The sequence below is a fragment of the Polistes canadensis genome, unplaced genomic scaffold (assembly GCF_001313835.1).
Source record: "Polistes canadensis isolate GaletaPanama2010 unplaced genomic scaffold, ASM131383v1 scaffold_268, whole genome shotgun sequence".
Lineage (NCBI taxonomy): Eukaryota > Metazoa > Arthropoda > Insecta > Hymenoptera > Vespidae > Polistes > Polistes canadensis.
Window position 1 is genome coordinate 76,697 of NW_014569815.1, and position 23,074 is coordinate 99,770.

At 35.6% G+C, this 23,074-nt stretch overlaps 1 protein-coding gene and 1 long non-coding RNA gene across 2 annotated transcripts in view; one reads left to right on the forward strand and one right to left on the reverse strand.

Annotated features, from left to right (window-relative positions):
• Positions 1-23,074, reverse strand: part of LOC106790908 (netrin-1-like) — a 133,194-nt gene that overhangs the window by 68,105 nt on the left and 42,015 nt on the right. The window contains exon 2 of the mRNA XM_014756166.1: positions 2,950-3,138. Coding sequence (XP_014611652.1) covers positions 2,950-3,138 — 189 coding nt within the window. The remainder of the gene's footprint in view (positions 1-2,949; positions 3,139-23,074) is intronic.
• The window catches only part of LOC106790909, a 104,903-nt gene that overhangs the window by 48,703 nt on the left and 33,126 nt on the right, over positions 1-23,074 (forward strand). The window lies entirely within an intron of this gene.

Sequence of the window (23,074 nt, forward strand, 5' to 3'; positions counted from 1 at the left end):
ATATATAGATATGGGATAATAAACGAGTAGTTGGTACGTGAAATAGTATGGGAATAAAATCAGGTGAATGAATAATTTTATTATTCCTTCGTGATGTTTATTATCCGATCGATATTTTGTAATATCTTTAATAAATTATCCAAGGAGTAATATATTTTTAAATATAATAATTATAATAAAATATTATCACAAATATATATATGATTAATAATAAATTATGAAAATATAATATAAGATACGATCTCTGTCAGTTGATTATTTAATATTAAACAAAATATGATGATATTACATATATACGAGAATTGTTAAGAAAAGTTTTTGAGAACCTAACGAAGAAACAATTTCTCCTTTTTTGGTTTTATTTTACTTTGTAAAAGTTATAATTATTAAAGTATATTATATTTCATTCTCAAGATAAAGCATCACCCCTTATTAAAAATTGTACACATTTACGTGGACACGGGTTGAAAAGTTTGTATATCTTAACATAGAAATAATTTATATATTTTTTTGATCAAACTTCATTTTTCTACGACTCAAAACTTTTCTCAACTGATGCTCGTATAATATAACGATCATTTATTTAGAAAAAAAAACAAAACGAGAAACTATTGATCAAAATAATAGAAGTATAAAGTATTATGTAATATAGGTAGAGGTGTACAGATTACGCGAAATAAATTGTAAACATCATTGAACGATCGATGTATTCATCACCTGTATTTACAGTCGCTCGTTGATCAACGTTCATTGTCGGAGAGATATATCGAAAGAAGGATGGGAATGGCAGAGTTGAAGAGGAGGAGGAGGATGGGGGATGAAGGGGGGTTACCGGAGGAGTCTGGGGAATTAATCACGCGGCCAGGTAATTCGAGTCTTCAGCATCGACCGCGAATTAATCCGACGTAAAACAACGGCCGTCTTTCGTCTGATACGGACGATTAATTACTCCGGTCACCCGGTGGATTAGCGATTTGGTCGAATGAAAATTGTTCGTGAGATCGAAAATCTAAACTTTGAAAACTCTCTTGTTCTAAAGTTCATCTTACGTGTTTTTTACGATACTCATTGACTTTGTCGTTAATAAAGTCGAATTATTCAAATAAAAATTGATTCCTTTTGTAGAATTCAAATGATATATATCTGATTATTTATTGAGACATTCATAAAAGAAGAGGCCATTTAAAATAATCGATTATTATTATTTAAGATAGAAATCAAAAATGTGCCTAAATAGAAATGAATTTAGTTTCCGAGAACGATCTAATTTTTATTTCATCTATCATTATTGTAAGCGTAAAAATATATTACCAACGAGTGTTCTGTGTTACGTTTATATTTTTTTATTATTTTTTTTTTTTTTTTTTAGATAAACAAAATAAATATTCCATAGATAAAGATAGAATGGAACGAAATCCTTTCCTTATTTCTATTCTTGCAAATTAGAAAATAAATACGATGGAAAGAAAGTGTTTGGCAAATGCATGTCGAGTTTCTCATCTTTCCTGTAACTCTCCCTCTCTCTTTCTTTCTCTTTCTCTCTTCAAGTGCATTTAGTTTCTTTTTCTGTAGTGCATCTTTCATTCTATGAGAGGTTAGCATAGAACAGGGAAGATCAAGGAGGATGGATATTCTTTTTAGGAAGGATCATTGGTAGATCAAGGGGCTTATGCGAAACCATTCGTCGTCTGCCGTTAATTTATTTATCGTATAAAGAAAAAAAAAACAGAAAAAGAAAAAGAGAAAGAGAGAAGAGAAGAGAAGGAGTTCCATGGACAACAAATCTACCGTATTACAATGGCGCCGTGTATATCGCGAAATATATAGTAAGCAAGCATCTTTCTCTTTTTCTTCTTCTTATATATACATGTGCATGCATATATGCATGTATGCATTGGCGTGGCATGCAATGCCACGACAGAAGGACAACGAAGACGACGACGATGACGACGATGGTGTCTTCGTGGTACGAGTTTATGTATATAACAAGAAGAAAGATAGAACGTGAATATGTTGGCGTGCTTTCTCACACCCATAGGAATAAGAGAAAGATAGAGAGAGAAAGAGAAACCAAGAGATCGTTATCCCAGCGGCGGTTTGTGGGCCTAGACAAACGTACATAAATTGAATGCACCGAGATTAGGGGGTTGCTCAGCTGGTAACCACTTTGTAACAGTACCGAGAAACGACTGAGACGAATGGTAATAGTTGTTGGCTCTCTCTCTCTCTCTTTCTTTCTTTCTCTTTCTCTCTTAACTATCTTTCGTTTGGAGTCGCAAGTACTTTGAAAAAAAAAGTTACACGTAGCGTGTGTTTTTGATTTCTCGATGATAATATTCTATTTCTACGGATAATGTTTAAATCGACACGTAAAACGGCATGTCGGCTAATCGTTCCCATTCTTGTCCTATTGAAATTCGTTCTAGTATTATTCTAATGTTCATTCTAATTATTATTGAGATAATCGCGATCTTACAATACCCAACCCAATGTAATCCAAGTTTGTATCCTTCTAACGATAGAAGCATTCTCGTGTCGCATTTCTCAGTCTAAGATCTTTTCTTTTTCTTTTTCTCTCTTTCTCTCTCGAAGATAAATGTTTAGTTAATAGAATATACAAGAAGGAAAATGTTAGGGAACGGCCCGAGTAAATCGCATTGTCGTATAACTCTACACGGTTGTTGTTGTTCTCGCACGTATAACGGGGTTTAAACGTCTCAAGGATTATGCTAATACGATTCGCGGGCGATCGTGATTAAGCTCGCAGGTAATTTCGATGTTCGCAAGAGTGCGATTTCCACGATTAGCCCATGGGGAGTTAGGGGAAGGGAGAGACACAAATAGGGAGAAAGGGGGGAGGAAAAGGAGGAAGGTAAAGAAGGGTGGGAGAGAGATAGGATTGCCAGTCGTTTGATTTACATGTAAGCATTGTCTCTGGAGTGTACTTACCTTTGCAGGCCTTGCGATGCGTGATCGGCCTCGCCGGATCCCTATAGTAACCTTCTCGGCAATAATGACAGTGCCTTCCTGCCGTATAATGCCGGCACTGCAGGCAAACGCCTCCGCTGACACGTCCCGACAGCTTGTAGAGTTCCATGTTGAATCTGCACTTTCTCGCGTGGAGGTTGCAATTGCACTCTGTAACAGGGCCAAGTCGTCTTATTTGTCGTAATAATTATTTATTTATCGATTATAAATTAAGTCAATATCGAGATAACCTTTTTTGTTAACCTTTTTCTTTATTTCTTGCAAATGTATTTTTTCTTTTTTAAGGCTATATATATATATATATATATATATATGATATTATTAGTATATTTCTCATAGCATGGCTAGAATTGTAAATGTGTTTTGATCGATGGGAAAATATTTTGATCGTATCAGATCATTGAGACGGAATCGAAATCTGATATTTCTATGTTGATCTATTAATTGTTGAAAAATAATGTCAATTCATTGTTAAATTTTGGAAGGATCGTTAAGATATCAATTTATTATTGAAATATTAAAATAAAATTAACGGGTAAGTTAAATTTTGAAAAAAAAAAAAAAAATGTCAAAGTACAATCTTTATTGTCGTTCGATAAAATGGTATACAAAAAAACAACACCGCCACGCGCGAATGTGTAATTTTTAATTATAATTTTCATTAAATATTGTGTAATAATCGAAGATAATAAATTGCGATTGAACGATGGTAAAGAAAATTTGCCACGATCGTTCGTTCGTTCGTTAATATTATCAAACTTCTTGGAAGGTAGAGAAAACGGCGAGACTTTTTAATTCTTCTACTTATCGGGAATAATTAGTCTCGTGTTTATTCATTCAAACGCGAAAGAGTATAAGAAAAAGAAGAAGAAATAAGAGAGAGAGAAAGATAGATAGATAGAGCGTTAGGTTCAAGGGTCATTCGCGTTAACGAACGAACGGAACGGCGACAATTTCTTCGGATTCACTTGCTGGAAACGTGTTTCTTTTTTATGTTTTTTTTTTCTCTCTCTCTCTTTTTCTCTTCTTCTTATTCTTTTTACGAGCGACAGCAGCAGCAGCATCATCATCACCAACTTTGTACTTTTTGTTGTTCCCTCCTTTTTCTTTTTTCTTTTTCTTTTTAAACGGATTCTTATGTGAAAGTAAAAGATAGAAAGAGAGAAAGAAAGAGTAAAAAAAATGAAAGAAAAGTGATATAAAATCGTCGTTGAACGTCGTCTCATTGATCGCAAGTTGGCTGCTGTTTCGCGTCCATTGAATTCTGAAGCAGGAAAAGAGGAAACGAGAGTGGTTGCTTCTTCGAAAAGAAGAATCGTGCCGTAACTTCCCTTCGTTCGTCTCTTCGAGTATCTCCACGATACTCCGACGTTCTTCTTCGTGACTTCTTGAAAATAACGGAATAATTGAAAGACAAGTATGGCTCGTGTATGGTAGGTAGGTAGGTAGGTAGATAGGTACTGATGAAGAAGCAAAAGAGAAAGAGAAAAAGAATGAGAAAGAGAGAAAGAGAGAGAGAGAGAGAGAGACTAGTAGAGCGTTAGGAAGGGTTTGCAATTTTTACGACCCTTTCCACCAAGCCCTTTTCTTGAGAATCTTCTCGACCCAATAATCCGTGTACCGAACCAGGAAGAAAACGTATCTAGCTATGTAACTACGTGCATTGAACAGCTTTGCTCGAGCTTCTTGCAAACCTTTTTATTTCTTCTCTCTTTCTCTCTCTCTATCTCTCACTTTTTCTTTTACTCTTCTCCTAATCTTTCTCACGTGCGTTTACTTCACACGTTTTCAAACCACGGAGAATATCCTCTGTTACATCACGAACAATATAAAAGAAAATAAATTTCTTCTATTCGCCTCCGAATTCTCCGATAATTCCATTATCGTTTTTATTTTTTTTTTTACACTCTCTCTCTCTCTCTCTCTTTCTATTTTACTCAAGACCCTTTTTCTTGAGTTAGTATTACGGCCAGTATCAATTCGAATTGATTTTTATTGACCGCAATTTGCCCTATCGCACTTTTTCGATTTTAGAAAAGAATAAGGAAGAAATAACATCGTAGTCGTAGAAATTGAGATAGGCTTCCCTCTTTCCGGATAAATCGTTAGCGTGGGGGTTGGGGGAGAGGGGGAGGGAAGCGTGTGAGTGGCTTGTCCAATCGAAATCGAATTATCTTTCGCTTCTTCTTTTTCGTACCCTCGTTATCGGTCCTTTGTGTTTGTTCGATCGTTCGAACCTCGGCGAAAAAATAAAAAATACAAAAAGTATTGTAAAAACAAAAAAAATCATTTATCGTTTCTCTTAAAACAATTTAACAAAAATTCACGATCTACGAAATTAACCAAAAAAAATGTGACATTTGTCAAAGGAACGTTGAACGTATTAACTGTAATTCTTTCGGATTTATTAAAACATTAATTCATAATGCATTCGTGCTTTCGTTGAACGTGTTTATAAAATTTCGCAGATCATTAAATCCATGCCTCAAACAAATTTTCGTAGAAATATTATTTTAATTAACATTTGTGAAAATATCTAAATATTATCACACACCAACGTGTGTATATAATACACATTGATACCTTTCATACAAATTCTTTTTATATAATTAATTTAACGAATTATATTTTTTTTTTCATATTTCTCGAACAGCGTCGTGAATATTCACGATGTGTTGTTATATTGAAAAACATAAAAATGATGAAAGAAAAAAGAGAGAAATTTGTTGGTCAAACATTTAGTATATCGATAGGAACGTAGTGAAAGAGAATGGTTAAGAAAAAAAAAAAAAGGGTGTAGTTGAGAGAGTTTCTAAGAGAGCGTGCATCGGGTCGATCAGATAAACACGAGATAGTTAATAACCTCGTTCAGCCACCGTCTGAAATTCCACGATCGGTTCCTGTTATTAAGCTTTCTTCCTTGCACTAGGACTTGCAGGCCAACCGTGCCGCGAACCGCCTCCTCTTCGAGAGTTATTTTCGTAGCAGTGAAGAGCCGATCAATGCAATTAGAGATTAATCGTCGTTAGATTGGATCGATGATCATCGGTATTTAAGATCATGACATTATATCCTTATTTCTCTTTTTATCGATTTTCTCTTATCTTTTTTTTTACGTGAAAGAACAGAAAAAATCAACAGGTGGATTCTTATTTGAATATTATCATTTACCGTTTTATTACAGGGTAACGAAATATATTAATAATAAGGTATTATAATGTATAAGTATTTATATATAATTGAATTTTTAATATATATTTTATTTATATATATTTCATAACATAATATATCGAATTTTATTATTTATATTCGATCAAATATTTTAATATTCAGAGAAATATCAGAGATTGCAATGCTATTAATTGTACAACTTTGCTATTTCTTTGAAAAGTTTTGATAAATATTTTGTATACTTTTAGCAAATGAATTTTAATAAAACTTATATTAAATTAAAGTACACTCTTTTGTCTACGCGTAGAATACTATATCAAGTTATAAATTTAGCATGTAAAGTTCAAAAAATGTCAGAGAATGCAATGCTGTAAATTGTGCATCTTTACAATTTCTTTGAAAAGTTTTGGTAAATATTTTTTATACTAAAACTGAATAGATTTTAATGAAACTTATATTAAATTAAAGTACACTCTATTGTCTACGCGTAGAATACCATATCGAGTTATAAATTTAGCATGTAAATCTCATTAAATGACATAGAATGCAATGCTGTAAGTTGTGCATCTTTGCAATTTAATGTATATTGCAAATATATATATATATATATATATATATATATATATAGAATTGTCGTGTGTGTACTACTTGGAATCGATGAAGTGATGATAATTTATCTTGGTTTTTTCTTTTCTTTTCATTTTTTTTTTCAGGTAAGAAAATTAACAGGCCGATCGGAAATCTTCTTCTATCTCCTCTCCTCGGGCATTTTGCATCGTATTTCTTCGAAGAAGCAAAGGTATTTCTCGCACCCTTCTTCTTCTTATTCTTATTCTTCTTCTCTCGACAATCGTCCTATCGCACGCGCATCATCCTCTTCCTCTCATGGACCAGAATCTCGTGAACTTAATCTCCAGCTCGTTTTGTACTAACGACTCGAAGCGCACCCTTTACGAAGAAACAAAAGGAAACTATGAGGTGTACAAGGGATCGTTCGATGAAAGAAGAAGACAAAAATAAAAGAAAAAGTTGCGGGACATCGAAGGCACACATGCTGTTTAACAGTTCGAACCAGTTTCATGGTTCCAATATCGCCAAATCTTTCCTCTTTTGATTTACATTTTTTTCTTTTCGAAAAGATCTACTTTTTTTTTCCCTCCCTCAAATGCACTTTCCGTATTATTTTTCTAATTTTTTACTTTATTTACTTGATTTAATTTGATTTGATTTGAGATTTGATTTGATTTTATTTGTTATTTTCTTGTATTTTATTTGATATAAAATGAAAAATAAGTCCGTCAGCAATTTTTCTAACAAGATTTTTCTAACGAAAACAATTTAACCCGGGGCGTCTAATATATCGTCACAACGACTCCTAGAATCCAACTATAAACGCGAAGAAAAATAGGTTAGACAAAGATAGATACGTGATTCTCCGTAAAGCTTGTCTTGCGGTAAGCTTTCGTGGTTAGATAAACTGCTTCGTGTGAGACTCGTTTAGCACCGTAGAAAATTGCCAAATAGTTTCTTTCATTCTTTCTAGTTTTCATCTACACCCAAAAACCTACGCGAACTCACACCTACACACACACAGAGAGAGAAAGAGACATATATATATATATATATGTAGGATATTCTTATTCTTAAAAATTTTTGATGGAAACATCCTGATTGTTACCTTATTTTTTCATTTTATTCTACACTTATACCGCGAGAAAGTTAAACGATTAGTAATGTGGTAACACGTGCAAAGTAAAATATCAGTAAACTTCGATTTTAGTCGTTAAAAGAAAACTCGTTAGATGTAGAAGAAGATCCATGGAAAATTGTTGTTTGAAGTTGCATCAAGTTAATTTATTAGGTAAAATACTTGATAAGATCAAGAAGTGTTCGTGCGAGTAACCAAAAAAGCAAGCAAGAAAGCAAGAAAGTAAGAAAGCAAGCATCTACCTTAGTTGCCTACGTTCTCGAGCTTATTAAAATCAGCATAGAGTTGAAATTTCAAGATAGGCATCGTGAAAGTCTGTAGGGGTATAGCAAGTAGTTTATAATGAAGGAAGTAGATGATGGTTCACATTTCTTAAGTAGAAATTTACACGTACCACAAGCGGTTCTTTCTATACTTAAGAACATAAAAGTTAGTTCTAAGCTTGGAATAGATTTAAACATTATTTTTCAAGATACACGTACTGACGTTGCCAACGTTTATCATCGATGTTTAATCGTTCTATCAATTTCTCCTAAAGTAATATTATATTTTAAGTCAGAGTTGGATTAAAATAACACACACGCGTGCGTGTACGTACTTTTTTTTACGCGTTTTATTATTAAGAAAAAGGATAAGAAGAAAAACAAATTAGAGCGCGATGTTCGTGTAGAAAGGAAACATCTTACAAAGAAAAAAAGAGAGAGAAAGAGAGAGAGAAAGAGGCACTTCTTCTTCAGAAATTATGAAGAAGGTAGTTGTATAGTACCTACTACACCGTGCTATTAGCCATGTACACCGTAGAAATTATTCTCAGCTCTCGCAGGTGCTTCCTCCGTTTCCAATCACTTCGTCTCTCGATAATCGTACACCAGTACCACCACCACCACCACCACCAATCGAACCTCTTGCCAGATGCGCGATAATTATCGTGCTAGGACGATAATCTCATTACGAAATTATAGCGTGACGAGACAGGTATATATATGTATATGTATATTTATGTGTATATGTGTATACATACATATAGTATACCGTACCAATGTATTTTTACTAATGAAACATCGATCGGGACGGATCGATCTTCATTATCGAAAATTAGTCGAAAGAAAGTGCCAGACTGAGTGGAGAGAAAAGAAGGTGAAGGATGGCTGGGGGGGGGGTGAGGGTAATCGTGGTGGATGGGGGCAGAGGAAGATAATACCTCTTTCTTTTTCTTTTTCTTTTTCTTTTTCAATTTTAATTTCCATCTCTTCCACGAAGTAATCCTGTCACAGGTGCGTTCTCCTTTCGAGTTGCCTTTTAACCATCTCTCCCTCCGCCAACCGCCCACGCATGTGAAAATTCCGACGAAACGAGCAACCGAAGCGTGGAGCATTAATAACTTCGAACCACGGGGGTTTCATTCTTTTTTCTTCGTTTGTTTCTTCGCGCCGTGAACGTGATCGAGAATGAGAGAGAAAAGAAAGAGAGAGAGAGAGAGAGAGAGAGAGAGAGAGAGAGAGAGAGAGAGAGAGAGAGAGAGACGAGCGGTAGTGCTATTACAGGGAATATTAATTATCAATAACGGCCGTTCTCTAAGTTCCTTCGTAAAGAAAAGAGAGAAAAGGGAAGGAACGAGATAAAAGAAAAAAGACAAAAAGAAAAAAAAAGCGTGCACGAGCGAGAGGGATCGAATTGTTTGATAAATATTAAATTACACGGCAAAAAATATGCGAGTTAATTATTTAAGATAATTTATTGAGTTGGGCAACCTAAGCAGAAATGAAATATTTACTTACACACGTACAATACATATATATATATATATATGTTATACTTTCTGTTTTAATATTTTTTACTTTTCCCATAAAAAAGGGACCAAAAAAAAAAAAGAAAAACGACAAAAGTTTCTAAGGACTCGGATAATGGGGAATGATTTGAAGGAAAAGCAGATAAAATTGGTTGCATCCTCGAGGGGCCCAATTTGTTCACTATTCTCACGCTCGCGATAAAATTCAACAGGAGATGGGGGGAGGGGAGGCTGCTCGGGGAGAGGTGGTGGTATCATCTAACCTGTTTAAAGCGACCCACTAATTCTTTATTCTCCGTTGAAGAACGTTCGTTCTCGCCAGGGAGAAAAGGTTGTGAAGATGCTTTCGATTAATTATTCCGTAAGCGTCTCGGGGCCCCGGTCCTGGTCCCGGCTCCAGCACGAAATTAAAATCGGTTCGTTAACCGGTGCTACGTGGAATTTTTTCTTAATTCTTTGAACGACCGTTCGAGCTACCGATTACCATCCTCTTCCGATAGCTTACCTTAGAAAACGAAAAGATCATCTTTTCTTTTCTCTGTGTTCCTATGATTCTAATGAGGCATGGAAAAGAGAATATCCGGGGACCCTTCGGTAACTTTACGACACTACTATCGTTCACCGTTCCTTTTCGTTATTTCGATCAACCTTTTTTGTAAATTGACGATCGGTGATCGTGCTAAGATAATCTCTATCGTTCACCGTTTAAGCAGATGTCAACTGTCAACGAAATTACGTGGGAACTTTACGCGATAGATATAACATCAAAAGTACCGAATGACAGAAAACATTTTATTAGATTTTTATTGCCCGATATAATAAAACAGATTTTAATCGGCCCTCCTCGTTAAATCTAACGATTTAACTAACGATCTAACTAACGATCGTTACCTTTCTAATACTTTCTTTTTTTACTATATCAACTCTTGTTTTTTTTTCTTTTTCGTTGAGTTTTTTCCCCCTTACGCCTAAAATAAATTTAGCTAATAATTATTATTACTTTAAACACAAGATCTTATACGTATATCTTAATTCTCTTATTAGGAATCTCATTTTGATTCGACAATTAACTTAATGGGATTGGACACTCTCATTAATCTCATCTTTCTTTCTCGTCACTTGTTAACTTTCATAGTGTGACGAAAAAAAAGAAAAAGAAAAAAAGAAGACAAAAATGTCTAATTCTTTTCAAAGACATATAGAGTGTGTGTATGTGCGTGTATGTGTGTGTGAGGGAGATAGAGAGAGAGAGAGAATAGAGAAGCGAATCTACTTGTGCACTTAGCAACCTTAAACGGATTACTCATCGCATATCTTGATGCTTTTCGTCGAAATGGAGAACAGTGTTGTGCCTAGACTAATTCAATCTCTTCACCAGCAGCAGCAGCACCCAGACAACGTTTTCCCGATGGATCCGTCATACGCATATGTATCTACGTATCCCAGCAAGAACGTGTAATTGATCGAGTTACATAGCTCGTCTGAACGTCAGTAATGACGTTCTCTAACGAAGAACGAGAGTGCTCGGTTTCCTCAATGAACAGATATCCTCCCCACTTATTTTCATTTTCTTTTCCATCTAAACGCTTAGCTTAGCTTTTACGATTCATTCTAAAACAAATGAAAAATCTCTCTTATTACCTTTTCTATTTTTCTTTCTCTTAAATACATGTTAAATTTTAGCATAGTTAAATAAGATAAGTTCCTGACCTTTCTTCCTATTCTCGTATTTTCAAATATTCACGCTGTCAGATTTAATCTTATTCTATGAAGGCTAGCAATATATGTAGTTTCTTTCTTCCAAACTTTTTCCTTGAGAGATGATACCTGTCTCGAGTCTCTCGGCAAGGTTCCGCTTTTGAAATCTAAAAGGATAACTTCTAACTGTAAACCTATTCGATCTAGTAGTCGAACCGTGAAACACACGCCACATAATTCCACTTGTCGTCGTGTCATTTCTTCTAACGAGCTTCAATTTAATCACAATCCATACGTGTATTTTCTTTTTTAGGCCACCCGCCCCCCCACACTTATTTTTTCCCTTTTCATTTTGAAAGATCATTCTCGTTTATCGAAATGAATTCATTTTTCTACACGCGTTACTTATTATTACTTATTTACTTTTACAAAATAAAGCGCGTGAAAGGGGGAGGAGGGAGGGGGGGGGTTAAACGATATAGTGTTAAGTATTTTGAAAATGAAAATAGTATTGTTAAAATAGGTATATCTCTTGGTAGGTAGGTAGGTAGGTAGGAATAAAGATCACCGGTCATTATACGTATTAACTGCAGTTTACAAATTGGAATGCGGTCGAACGGAAAGGGCTCGAAAGAGAAGAAGATTCGTTGGTAGGACAATTAACCTTTAAGGTCAGCTGTCGGCAGTTCCCTCGGCGAAACTGGTCGCTTTTCGTTCAGGATTTTGCTGATACCTTTTTTTCGAGGCTATCTATCCGGTTTGTGTTCGAATCTCTTACAAAGAAAAAAATCCTTTTATTATTCCTTAGAGAGTCGATTAGCTAATCTGACAAATAGCGCGAGAAATAGTAAAAAGGTCGAAAGAAATCGAAAAACAAACAGAAGATTTTATTAAAAGATATTATATATATATATATATTTTCACGATTTTAATTCAACGAATTAAATAAAAAGAATATAACAACAACAAAAAGAACAAAAGGTGGAAGAAAGGAAGGAAAGAAAGAAGGCTATTGAAATACGTTCTCTGTCTCGAGGTTAAACGTAAAAATAAAAATACAAGTAAAGTAGAGAAATCGGCTTTATGTATATACGAACCTTACTACTGTTTCATTCCCGAGGTCAAAAAGAAAGCTTTTGAATTCGTTTCACTTTACACAACAACTCGTTTTCGTTCATTAAGTTTTTCTTCATCTCCGACATATAAATTATTCTCGAGGTCTGTTAAATCCACGAAGGACAACGTTCAACAAAAACTTACAATATAATAAGAAAACGAATATACTGGTTTAATATGCAGAAAATTTTTATACGATGTCACGATTTTCCCTCAAAGAGATTTACAAGAGATACGTTTAACGAAACGTCGTTATTTTTTTAAATTGTCGTTAAGAAAATGATCGGACACGTTATCACGATCGTACACATATTGGACGATTTAAAAAGATCCTTTATCGAGGTATCGAATCTTAACCATACGCAAAGCTCGTTAGCAACTGCCGGTAATAAACCGCATTTGTCCGCTGTTTTAAAACCGCTTTGTCGCTGACGTTTAATGTCTTCTATCTATCTCTCTCTCTCTCTCTCTCTCTCTCTCTCTCTCTTTCTCAGGACGTTGGAATTTCTTCAATCCTTTCAACCATCCTCCTCCTCCTCCTCCTCATTCACCTCCTCCTCTTCATCGACATAGTCTTGCCGTCTTGTTTGATATTTTGCAACAGCATCTTTAAGACGCCATTCTCATTCTTCTTGCTTCAGTGTTTCGTTTATTACACGAACTATCCTATTCTCTCTCTCTCTCACTCTCTTACTCTCTATGGTTACATCAAAGAAAAGAAAAGAAAAAAAATGATGAAAAGTAAAAGATATAACTTCTCTATCTATCCATCTATAAAAGATCCGTGCAAGGAGAAGACACCCACGGAAGCGTCTTAAAGTTGCCAGACATCAACGGGGTCTAAAAAAACATCACCGGTTACTAAGATTATCGGCCAACGAGCGTCGATAAAACGTTGCTTTTATATTTTTTTTTTTCCCCGTGACATTACCTTTTTCCATTTTTTTTTTCTATTTTTTTGTATTAACGCTTATTTGTATTTAAGTGTATCTATCTATCTATCTATCTATATATATGTGTGTATATGTATGTATCTGCATAGGATACGACGTATGTAAACCGTACACATAACGTATATGTATTTACGTGTATGCGTTTACGTATGCATTCGGGAAAGCGTAAATTTACGAGCCAATAAATTATCTTGGCTCGCCTATCGCGACGCCTAACGTTCGCAAAACCCTAACGAGGCGTTAACGCTGTCGCGAGAAAATGTCTACTTGGTAGACGTTAATGAGACGACGAGCACGGGATCCCTGAAAACGACGTTCCACCATGCTCAAAATACATATATCGAAGTATCTTGCCGATCTGTTCTATGGTCGATTAATGTTTCCTTCGTGAGACCACCCAGATCTTAACCTTAACTTAAGAATATTTCTCATATTAAATTGTCTTTTCTTAAAATCATCTATTATCCTATCTTTTTCTTCTTTCTTCTTCTCTTTATCTTTAACTTTTACTTTCGTTTTCATAATAAATCATTTTACGAATATATTTATCAAATTCTCGGGAGAATAGGTATCTCGTATTAAGTTTTTCTTTTTTTTGGTTTTTTTCTTTTTAAAATTAGTTACTCTCGTCGTGTCCCACGCGAGAAAGTTATTTATTAGATTTAAATGATATTCTTGATTAAACGTTAGGGTTGAAGGATACTCTTCTCTCATGGGATATTCCTAAAGTTTTATAATACTTTGTCAAATTTCTCTATCATAAATTTGACGTTTTAGGTAATGGCTTGGTTTATGCATCTAATTTTTTTACTTTACGACATTTTATTTTAAACACAATTCGACGAGTACTTTTAATTCAAATATTTAACTTGTATATTATAAAGTTAATGTGTGTTTTTGGAAACAAAAAAAGAAAAGATTAACCGATTAATACAATTTTCCGATCGATCAAGTGTCAATTATAATAAAGATTTAAGAAAAAGTTTGTAAAACTTTGGTGAAAACTTACAAGAATTCTTCTACGTTTAACAAATTGTTAAAATCATTTTTCTTCTTTATTTATATACCCGAAATAACTGTACCTACCTACCTACCTACCTACCTACCTACCTACCTAAGAAAGTAAAGAGACGTGAAATGTGAAAAGTATTTGTGGAATTTAAACAGCGACAAATTACATACCCGGTGTCGCTAGTCGTTAAAATTTACCCACCCTCTTTTTTTGCACCTCCCCCTTCCTTCCTTCTACCTTAGTATGTAACAACGCGCAGTTACGCGTTGATCATTACTACAAATTCTAACGGAATACACGAGATAGAAAGAAAAAGAGAGAAAGAGAGAGAGTTTCCATGAGTATAATCGAATCCAAGTAACCTTGAGACACCGTTAATAAATCTCTTCAACTTATCTTCAAGGAGAATACGTAAAAAGCTCGCGAAACTTGTTAGGTATGTTACATGAAGGACTTACCCTGTCATTCGAAAATGTGAAAATCGTTTTACTACGAGGATTCTCTTTCTCTCGTTTTCAACCATGCACGAATTTCTCATACATGTGTATATACTCCCATACATATATATAGTAAGGGGTAGAGGTATAATGGGTGCCACGAAGAGCGCTATAAACGACACGACATAGCCGTCGACGGTTGTTCGCTATTCTCATTACAAATGGTCTCATCCGTAGACACGTGTTTGTTTATGTCGCCATCAGTCGTAGCAGCAGCACCACCACCACCATCACCATCACCACCACCACCACCACCGTTACCCACCACTAACATCCAGTACCAGCATCGGTAACGGCAGCAACATCGTTGTGCTACCAAGCTTGGAGCACTTACCGTAAATGTATTCCCCTGACAGTGGTATTGCTGTTGTTGGTTACGCTATACACGACCCTAGAGAGAGAGAGAGAGAGAGAGAAAGAGAGAGAAAGAAAGAGAGAAAGAGAAATGAAACAACTTTACTATCCAACATTTCTCCGCCATTGCGAGTAGCACGAACCTCTTTCCTCGTGGTCGTATGTATATTACCCAAGGTGGCTTATTCGTTATACATCACTAAACGAGACACGAGTAAATTTTCATACAACTTCCTGCATAATCTTATGATTTTTCGAATGATTTTAATCGTCATTTCCAATATTATTTGACGTAACGTATTTAATATAGTATTAATCGTATCGTGTTAGTTTCGTTTCGTTTTTACGTTTACGTTTTATGAGAAAAAGAAATAAACCAATGAGAGATAAAATTAATGGAAAAGAAAAAAATATATATATATAAGAGACGGTTCGAAACAAAGAAGATGGTAATAAAAAATAACAAGGTCATTGTGGAAAATGTGTTCGATGGAAGGGTGAAATCCGTCCCCCTCCTCCTCCTCTACCCCCCTTCTCTTTTTATTCGACCCTTTAAGCCGACGTGCCGTGCGTGTTTCACGATACGATACGATTCTGGCAAACTGGTCGGTTAAATGGCTCGGAATCTGAAATTGGCCCGTGTTTCTTCTTTTTCTCTTTTTTTCTTTCATTCATTCTATTTTTTTTTTACCCCCTTAACCCCTCTCTCTTTCTCTTTCTTTCTTTCCGTACCTCTCAAGAGTTTGAAATCGTTCCGTAATTCAATTGGTAAAAGCAGCCTACGAAACTCTCGAAGATTTCTTTTATTTTCGCGCATGGAAGGAAGGAACACTACTACTTATGTTAGACGATAAACGAACATACGTTGCCTTGTTAAAAGAACTATCATAAAGATCCCTCTCGATCGGCATTGAAATAGTTCCTCTTTATTGCGTTCGAGAGGTCGTTCGAATTAATAATAAAGGATCGATCGAGAGAGGATTTATAAAAGAAATTGATAAAGTGGAAAAGGATTAAGGATGGGGATAAGGGGGTCGAACATGTGTGAGTGAGACAGAAAGAAAAAGAAAGAGAAAGAGAGAGGAGAGAGGAATGGGATGACCAATTTTTGATTTGTCACAAAACAAATTTTCTGTGAAAGACAAATCTCATCGAAAAGATCGAAGCAAATGTTTGCATGAAATACTATGGTGAAGACGTCGTTATACTAACTTGTGTTTTGTGTACACGTCCTTCCTACTATGATTACGCGCACGCGTATATTTATACGTGTTATGATTACGTGTGTGTAAGTCATACAAATGTTAATGTAATACGTATATAGGATAATACGCGTTCCTAGATAAACACGTTGCACTCGAATTATAACGTAGCAAGAGAAGGAGCGTTACGTCGATGGTCGAACGCGATTTGTAGAGCTCGAGTACACACCTTCTCTCTCTTTATGTGCTTAGGTTTCGTAAAGATATAGTGAGTGACAGAGAGAGAGATAGAGAGAGAGAGAACATGAGAGAGAGAGAGAAAGAAGGCACGTGTTTGATCATTTCCCAAGAGCTGACAGAGAAAACAAAAGCTATGGACGAAAGGACGCGTGGGCGGCCATTTCGTTCTTCACCACCACCATTACACCCCACCATCATCTCAACAACTCTAACGTTTACACGAGAACGAATTCCTCGAGTACCTCTCGTCGATCGTAGTTTTCCAATTTACGACCTGTATCTATTAACTTTCTCCTATATATATATATATATATATTTCCGTTCTATGCAAATATGTATATAATGCGTATGTACAAACAATTTAATATTTGTATTACAACGCTCTCGAGTTTTAGATTTTTATCGGTGTATACAAAATCTGTCAATTTGAGTTTGACAATTTTGGCATTATTCATTTGTATTATGTGTGATTAATGTATATATATGCGTTAATACAAATTTATATAGATTTTTATGAATATAAGCAATGCCATATTTTGTATCACATCATTTCTCTTGCCAGATTCTAATTAGGAGATTCAAAATTCTATCGATTTTAAATTTCGATTATTTATAGATATAAAAATTTGTATTATGATAATTAATATTTAAATTTCACGCTAATATTATGAACCTATACCTATATATATATATATATATATATATATCTTCATCCTATATGTCCTATCAAATTAGAGTATAAATTCATACGATCTGATATTCTTATTAATAATTCATGAGTTTCAGCAATCCTAATCCAAATCTTTCGATTCGATTTAGAAAATTTGTAGATAAAATTTGTATTCACGATTAATATACAAATTTCACGTGAGTACATATATATATATTATGAATGTATATTATACACATACACACAAAAACACACACACATATATATATATATATCTCAGTGTCTATAAATTCGAGTATCGTCTCGATCTCGGTTGAGAGCCAGCCAAGGCTGTTTACCGTGAAGAGGGTTGGGTGACGGGAGGGAGGGGGGTCGAGGGGGACGGGATATAGTATATACGGAAGCTATTCCGGCGAGAGTGGATAAACTGGAAATCGAAACGATCCATCGAGTATCCTTGGCATTCGTCCATTCATCCTCTCTCAGCGAGAGCGAGCAAGCCAAGTGCCGTCGAAACGTGCGAGTGGGATTTGCACCGAGTGTATCCACCCCCTCACCACCCCCTCCTACCCTCTCGCCTACCTTGGCTTTGGCTAGAGGGGAAGGCGTGGCTCCTCTGAACATTTACGAACTTGTCTAGCGAAGGAAAACACACGATCACAACCTATTTAATTAAACCTAGCTAATTTTCGACTTGTACACACCGTTGTGCAGTTGTATTACCTACCAACTGTTATACAACCGATCCTTTTTCCACGATGATTTGCGATGTAGTTATATCTATCAAGTTGATGATACCAAGTATAATTGATTGATTGATTGTTTGATTGATTTATCTAACGATACAACACAACACCGGCTCGTGTTAAAAGAAAATTTATCTTATATTATTAGAGAATTTATTAGATTGTTTAAATATAACGCATAGATTTTGCAGGAAAAATGCATTTTTTCCTTTTCCTCGGTTTCTTTTTTTTCTTGTGGGAAGAAAAATCATCCACCAATGATAATTCGTTTTCCATAAGGGAGACTACATTTTATAAAGCTAATAGAAATAATAAATCGTCTCGAAGAAGTTGAAGAGATAATTGCACGTACTTTACGATTCCCATTTAGCACTCATTAACTTAATGGAATCGGATCCCTTAATAAGAGATGTATAAGATCGTGCCACGCGCATATAATTGCTGGGACAAGTGTATGAGAGAAAGAAAGAGATAGAGAGAGATAGAGAATGAGAAATAAAGAGAAAAAGATTGAGAGAGAGAGAGAGAGAGAGAGAGAGAGGCTCGAGACTGGAGATTCCACCACCGGTATATCGTATTAAATTGCAGAGTATAAATACGAGAAGGAAACAAAATGAAAAAGTCAAAAGGAACGAAAGATAAGATGGAAGGAGGGTTGAGGAAAAATAAATCGTTGGAAAAGAAGCGAAACGGCGTGATACTTTTATGAAGAATAAGTGAGATTCTCCTCCACCCCAAAAAAAGAAAATTATCGAGAAAAAATAATATCCTTCAAAAATATATCAAAACTTTGTAACAACAAACTTCTCAATTGGGATAGGAAACATTTTATCTACTTACAATCTAAAAAGGCAAGCAAACAAACTCTGTCGCAAAAGTGGGAGTAATAAATCAAACGTTATTGTTTAAGATTACGTAAGATTAGAAAGAAGTCTTATGAATCCCCGAAAAAAGAAGAAGAAGAACAACAACAACAACAACAAGAATAAGAATAAAAAGAAGAAGAAGCAGAGGGAATGTCAAAGATAATCGTTCGATATTATCTACGTTTAATGATCGGTTTTGTAAAGACACGTCCGGTAAAAAGATAAGTTTCAAGTCAAAGTAAGATAGAAAAAAAAACTAAAGGAGCGCGAATGCGAGTGGGTGGATAGAAGGAAGGTAGAAAGGAAGGGGTCAATGAAAAAAGAAAAAAAGAAAGAAAAGAAATAGATAAAAAAAAATGGAGGGAAGATCATCACAAATTGGTTTCATTGTTCGGCTAATGAAAGCAATAACTTGCTGGGCGTGTCGTATCTCTTGCGTGTATCGAATACATGCGTGCATACATGCATGCATGTATGCGTGTGCGTATGCGTGCGAGAGGAACAAGCAAGCAAGCAAGCAAACTAGCTAGCAAGCAAGCAACAGAGTAGAAGGGGTTGAATGCGTTCTGCGGTTGACTGCGCACGCGTGCAAGAGAAAGAGAAACATAGAGAAAGAGAGAGAGAGGAATCTTGTGGCCGAATAATGTTACGCATCGATCATCCACGTTTGCCAATTAACGAGGCGAGCCGTTATACCGTCGTTAGGACGACGTGTCGTATCTGTCAGTTTGCAGGGACACGTTCTTCCAACTCGTTTCGCGTAATTTTAAAACATAACGCGACATATGGTTGGTTACTCGCGAGTTCTAACTCGTCGTCGATGCGACATTTATGCAAATATATCCAAACCCAAAGCCCCCCAACCCACCACCACCACCACCATCACCATCATCCGTTGCTCGTCCTTTTCGTGAGCCGATTGAAAATGGACAACGCGTAATCGTTGTGCCTCTTCATCCTTCACCTCGTTCTAAACCCTTCCCCCTCCTCCTATTCCCATTGTTCACTGAACGTTCCCATACTTTTCTCTTTCTTTCCCATTCGTTATCAATTTTGATCTCTCTCGCATTTGCATCTGGGCCCGAATCGTTCGTGATGCGTTTTTCGTCGAATGCACGTGTGACTTTTCTGTTTTACTTTCGAAAAGTGTCCCTCTCGCACATGCTGAATACACCTACAATATATATGTTAAACAATTTTGTTAAGGTACCGTAAGGAGGAGAACGGTAAAACAAAACAAAAGACTGGTGTGTGTACTTATGTACGCATGCAAGAAGTTATACTTCTTTGGTGTGTATCAAAACAAATATATTCTCAATACCATCAAAAATAACTTCAAAAAGAAGCATCGAAAATAACTTCAATTATCCCGCGTGCTAATATAATATTTTACATTTGTCGAAAAGACGCGATAAAATGATAAAATAAATAAAATTAAGATATTAAATACCATTGATATATAAAGGTTTAATTAATATATAAGTATAATCTAATTTATTTATTTATATACATGAGAAAAGCAGAAGTGTGCCGATTATTCGGGTTTTCAACTAAGCGAGGGTGTTTATTTTAACAAAAATCTACTAGATTAACTTCGACTTGTTCGACCTGGTAGGCTGGCGGCCTTTTCCTAGTAGATTTTTGTTAAAATAAACACCCTCGAGCTTAGTTGAAGACCCGAATAATCATCACATCGAAAAATCAGCAGACTGAACAAAAAATTGGTACATTTTAAATATATTTTAATAATATTTCTTCTTTTCTATCTCCATAATTTTAATCTTTATATTTTCTTTATATAATTTAAAATTATTTTATAAATTCATTCTCTCTCGCACACACACACACACATTTTTTTTCCCCCCAAAACGCATTAAAATATTGTATAATTTCATAAAAGAAAACTTTTCGGTGAAAATTTGTTGTTAGTATTTCGAAAATGATCGCGGGCCGGCTTTCTCTCGCGCGTTATATCGCGGGTGGGCGTAATCTTCGTTTATATTCGTGAGCCGGTTCCCCGTTCGACGTTTTATTACGAGGGTGAGGTAGTATATATATAGTGTAACGCGTTGCACCACGTTCGCGGGGATCTCATGAGACAGAAAGAGAGAGAGAGAGAGAGAGAGGTAAAAGTTTGAATCGGACAAAGAGGGTTGAGCATAGTAGGTGCACTTAGCGCCCCGCCGAAATGATTTATTCGACATTTACTCGCAGGCTTTAACTCTCATTAAAATAACCGCTGGTATCTGCGCTGCTTTCCTTTTCTCTTACCCTTTTTTTTATATCGTTTTTATTTTTTTTCCTTCTTGCAGGGCACAAGAGAGAGAGAGACAAAGCGACCGAAAATGGACCACTCCGAAAGAAAATATGGCGACGCGTCGCTCGTAAATACATTTTTTGTCTTCTAATACTTTCTTTTTTTCCCCCTTTTTCTTTTTTTCTCTCTCTCTCTCTCTCTCTCTGTCTTATTTCATATTATATTATATCAAGGTTTCTCGGTGAAGTTTCTAATTTTAAGATTCCTCGGGATCTTCGGCTATCATGTTACGTAATTTAGTATACGTAGTAACGTGATACGAAGGAGGAACACGTTAGGGTAATTACGAAAGGAAAAAGTAAAAAAGAGAAAAAAGGAAAAAAATAATAATAATAACAATAGAAGAAAAAAAAAAAAATCAGTAGCGATTCGCAATATAGTTGGTGGTGGTGATGGTGTATTACCTACTCTTACGTCGTTGTAGAATATGACGATCCACCGGTGCAACCCTCCGCGATATCGCTTTCACCGTAATTACTTCCCGTCTGCTCGCGTATCCGGCGTTCGCAGGTGCCGATAGAGAGAAAAAGAGAGAGAGAGAGAGAGAGAAAGAGAGAAAGAGAGAGAGAGAGAGTGGAAGAAAAAAAGGAGAGAAAGGGTGCGTGGGTGAGAGGAAGGAGAGTCTACGAAAGGGAAGAGAAAAGGATGTCTGAAAGAACATGTGTATACGTTTGAATCATCTATGTGTTAGTATGTATATGTGTGAGAGAGAGAGAGAGAGGATGAGTATATTAGACCGCAGGGTCTAATACGTTATACAGCACACGTAAGAGCTTCCACACGCTGTTGGAAGCACCCCTTCTCACCCTTATTCTATGCATCCTAGCTACACACGCATTTATCCGTGTAGTAGTTCTGACGTAATATCCCGTACGTTCGTATAGGTATATGTAAACCATAAGGAGAAGGAGAATAAGAATAAAAATAAGAAGAAGAAGGAAAAGTACGTATACGTATTTCGTAGTAGACTCGTGTCTGTTAAAAGTATAGATGTAATAGTTGAACACTCACACACAAGGAGATGTGCACGTGGATCGGTAGTAGACGGGTACACGTTTACGGGTTAACACAGACACTTAGGTGAGGTACATACGCGGGATAATAAATATCCTTCGTCCGAGTCAGCATCGGCTTGCTTGATCTTTCATAGCCGCTCGTAAAGCTCCTCGGGGAGGGCCGTAAAATTTGTCGGGTATTTGAGAGATATCCCGTAGTCCTCTACAAAAACTTATCCTTTGCCAGAAAAGCATTTCCCTGTCTATCTATCTATCTATCTATCTGTCTGTCTGTCTGTCTTTCTCTTTTTCACTATCTCTTATCTATTGTTCTATTTCGTTCGTTCGTTCATTCGTTGATTTCATTCGTGGTTCTTCCCGTGTGTAGTGCGAAAAATTGTGCAAGCACAATTTTTCCCTATAAACTTGATAAAAAAGGATAAGCAATTTTTCCACGTGGGTATCATCACGTTTCACGAATATTTTTCTGGAAATGATAGGAGATCGTAGAAAAATATAGTGAACAGTAGACGAACACAGACACGGCAAGCAAATGGATTTATTTTCTAAAGGAAAAATATTCAATATAATATATATCGTTTTTTTTATTACGAACAAATTTATATTTTTTTTTTCTAATGAATTTCTTAAAGACGATCGTCCGAAGTCTATAAAAGTCTTTGGATAAAGACGAAAAGAAATTCATTGGACTGTCGTAAAAAAAAAAAAAAAAAAAAAAAAAAAAAAAAAAA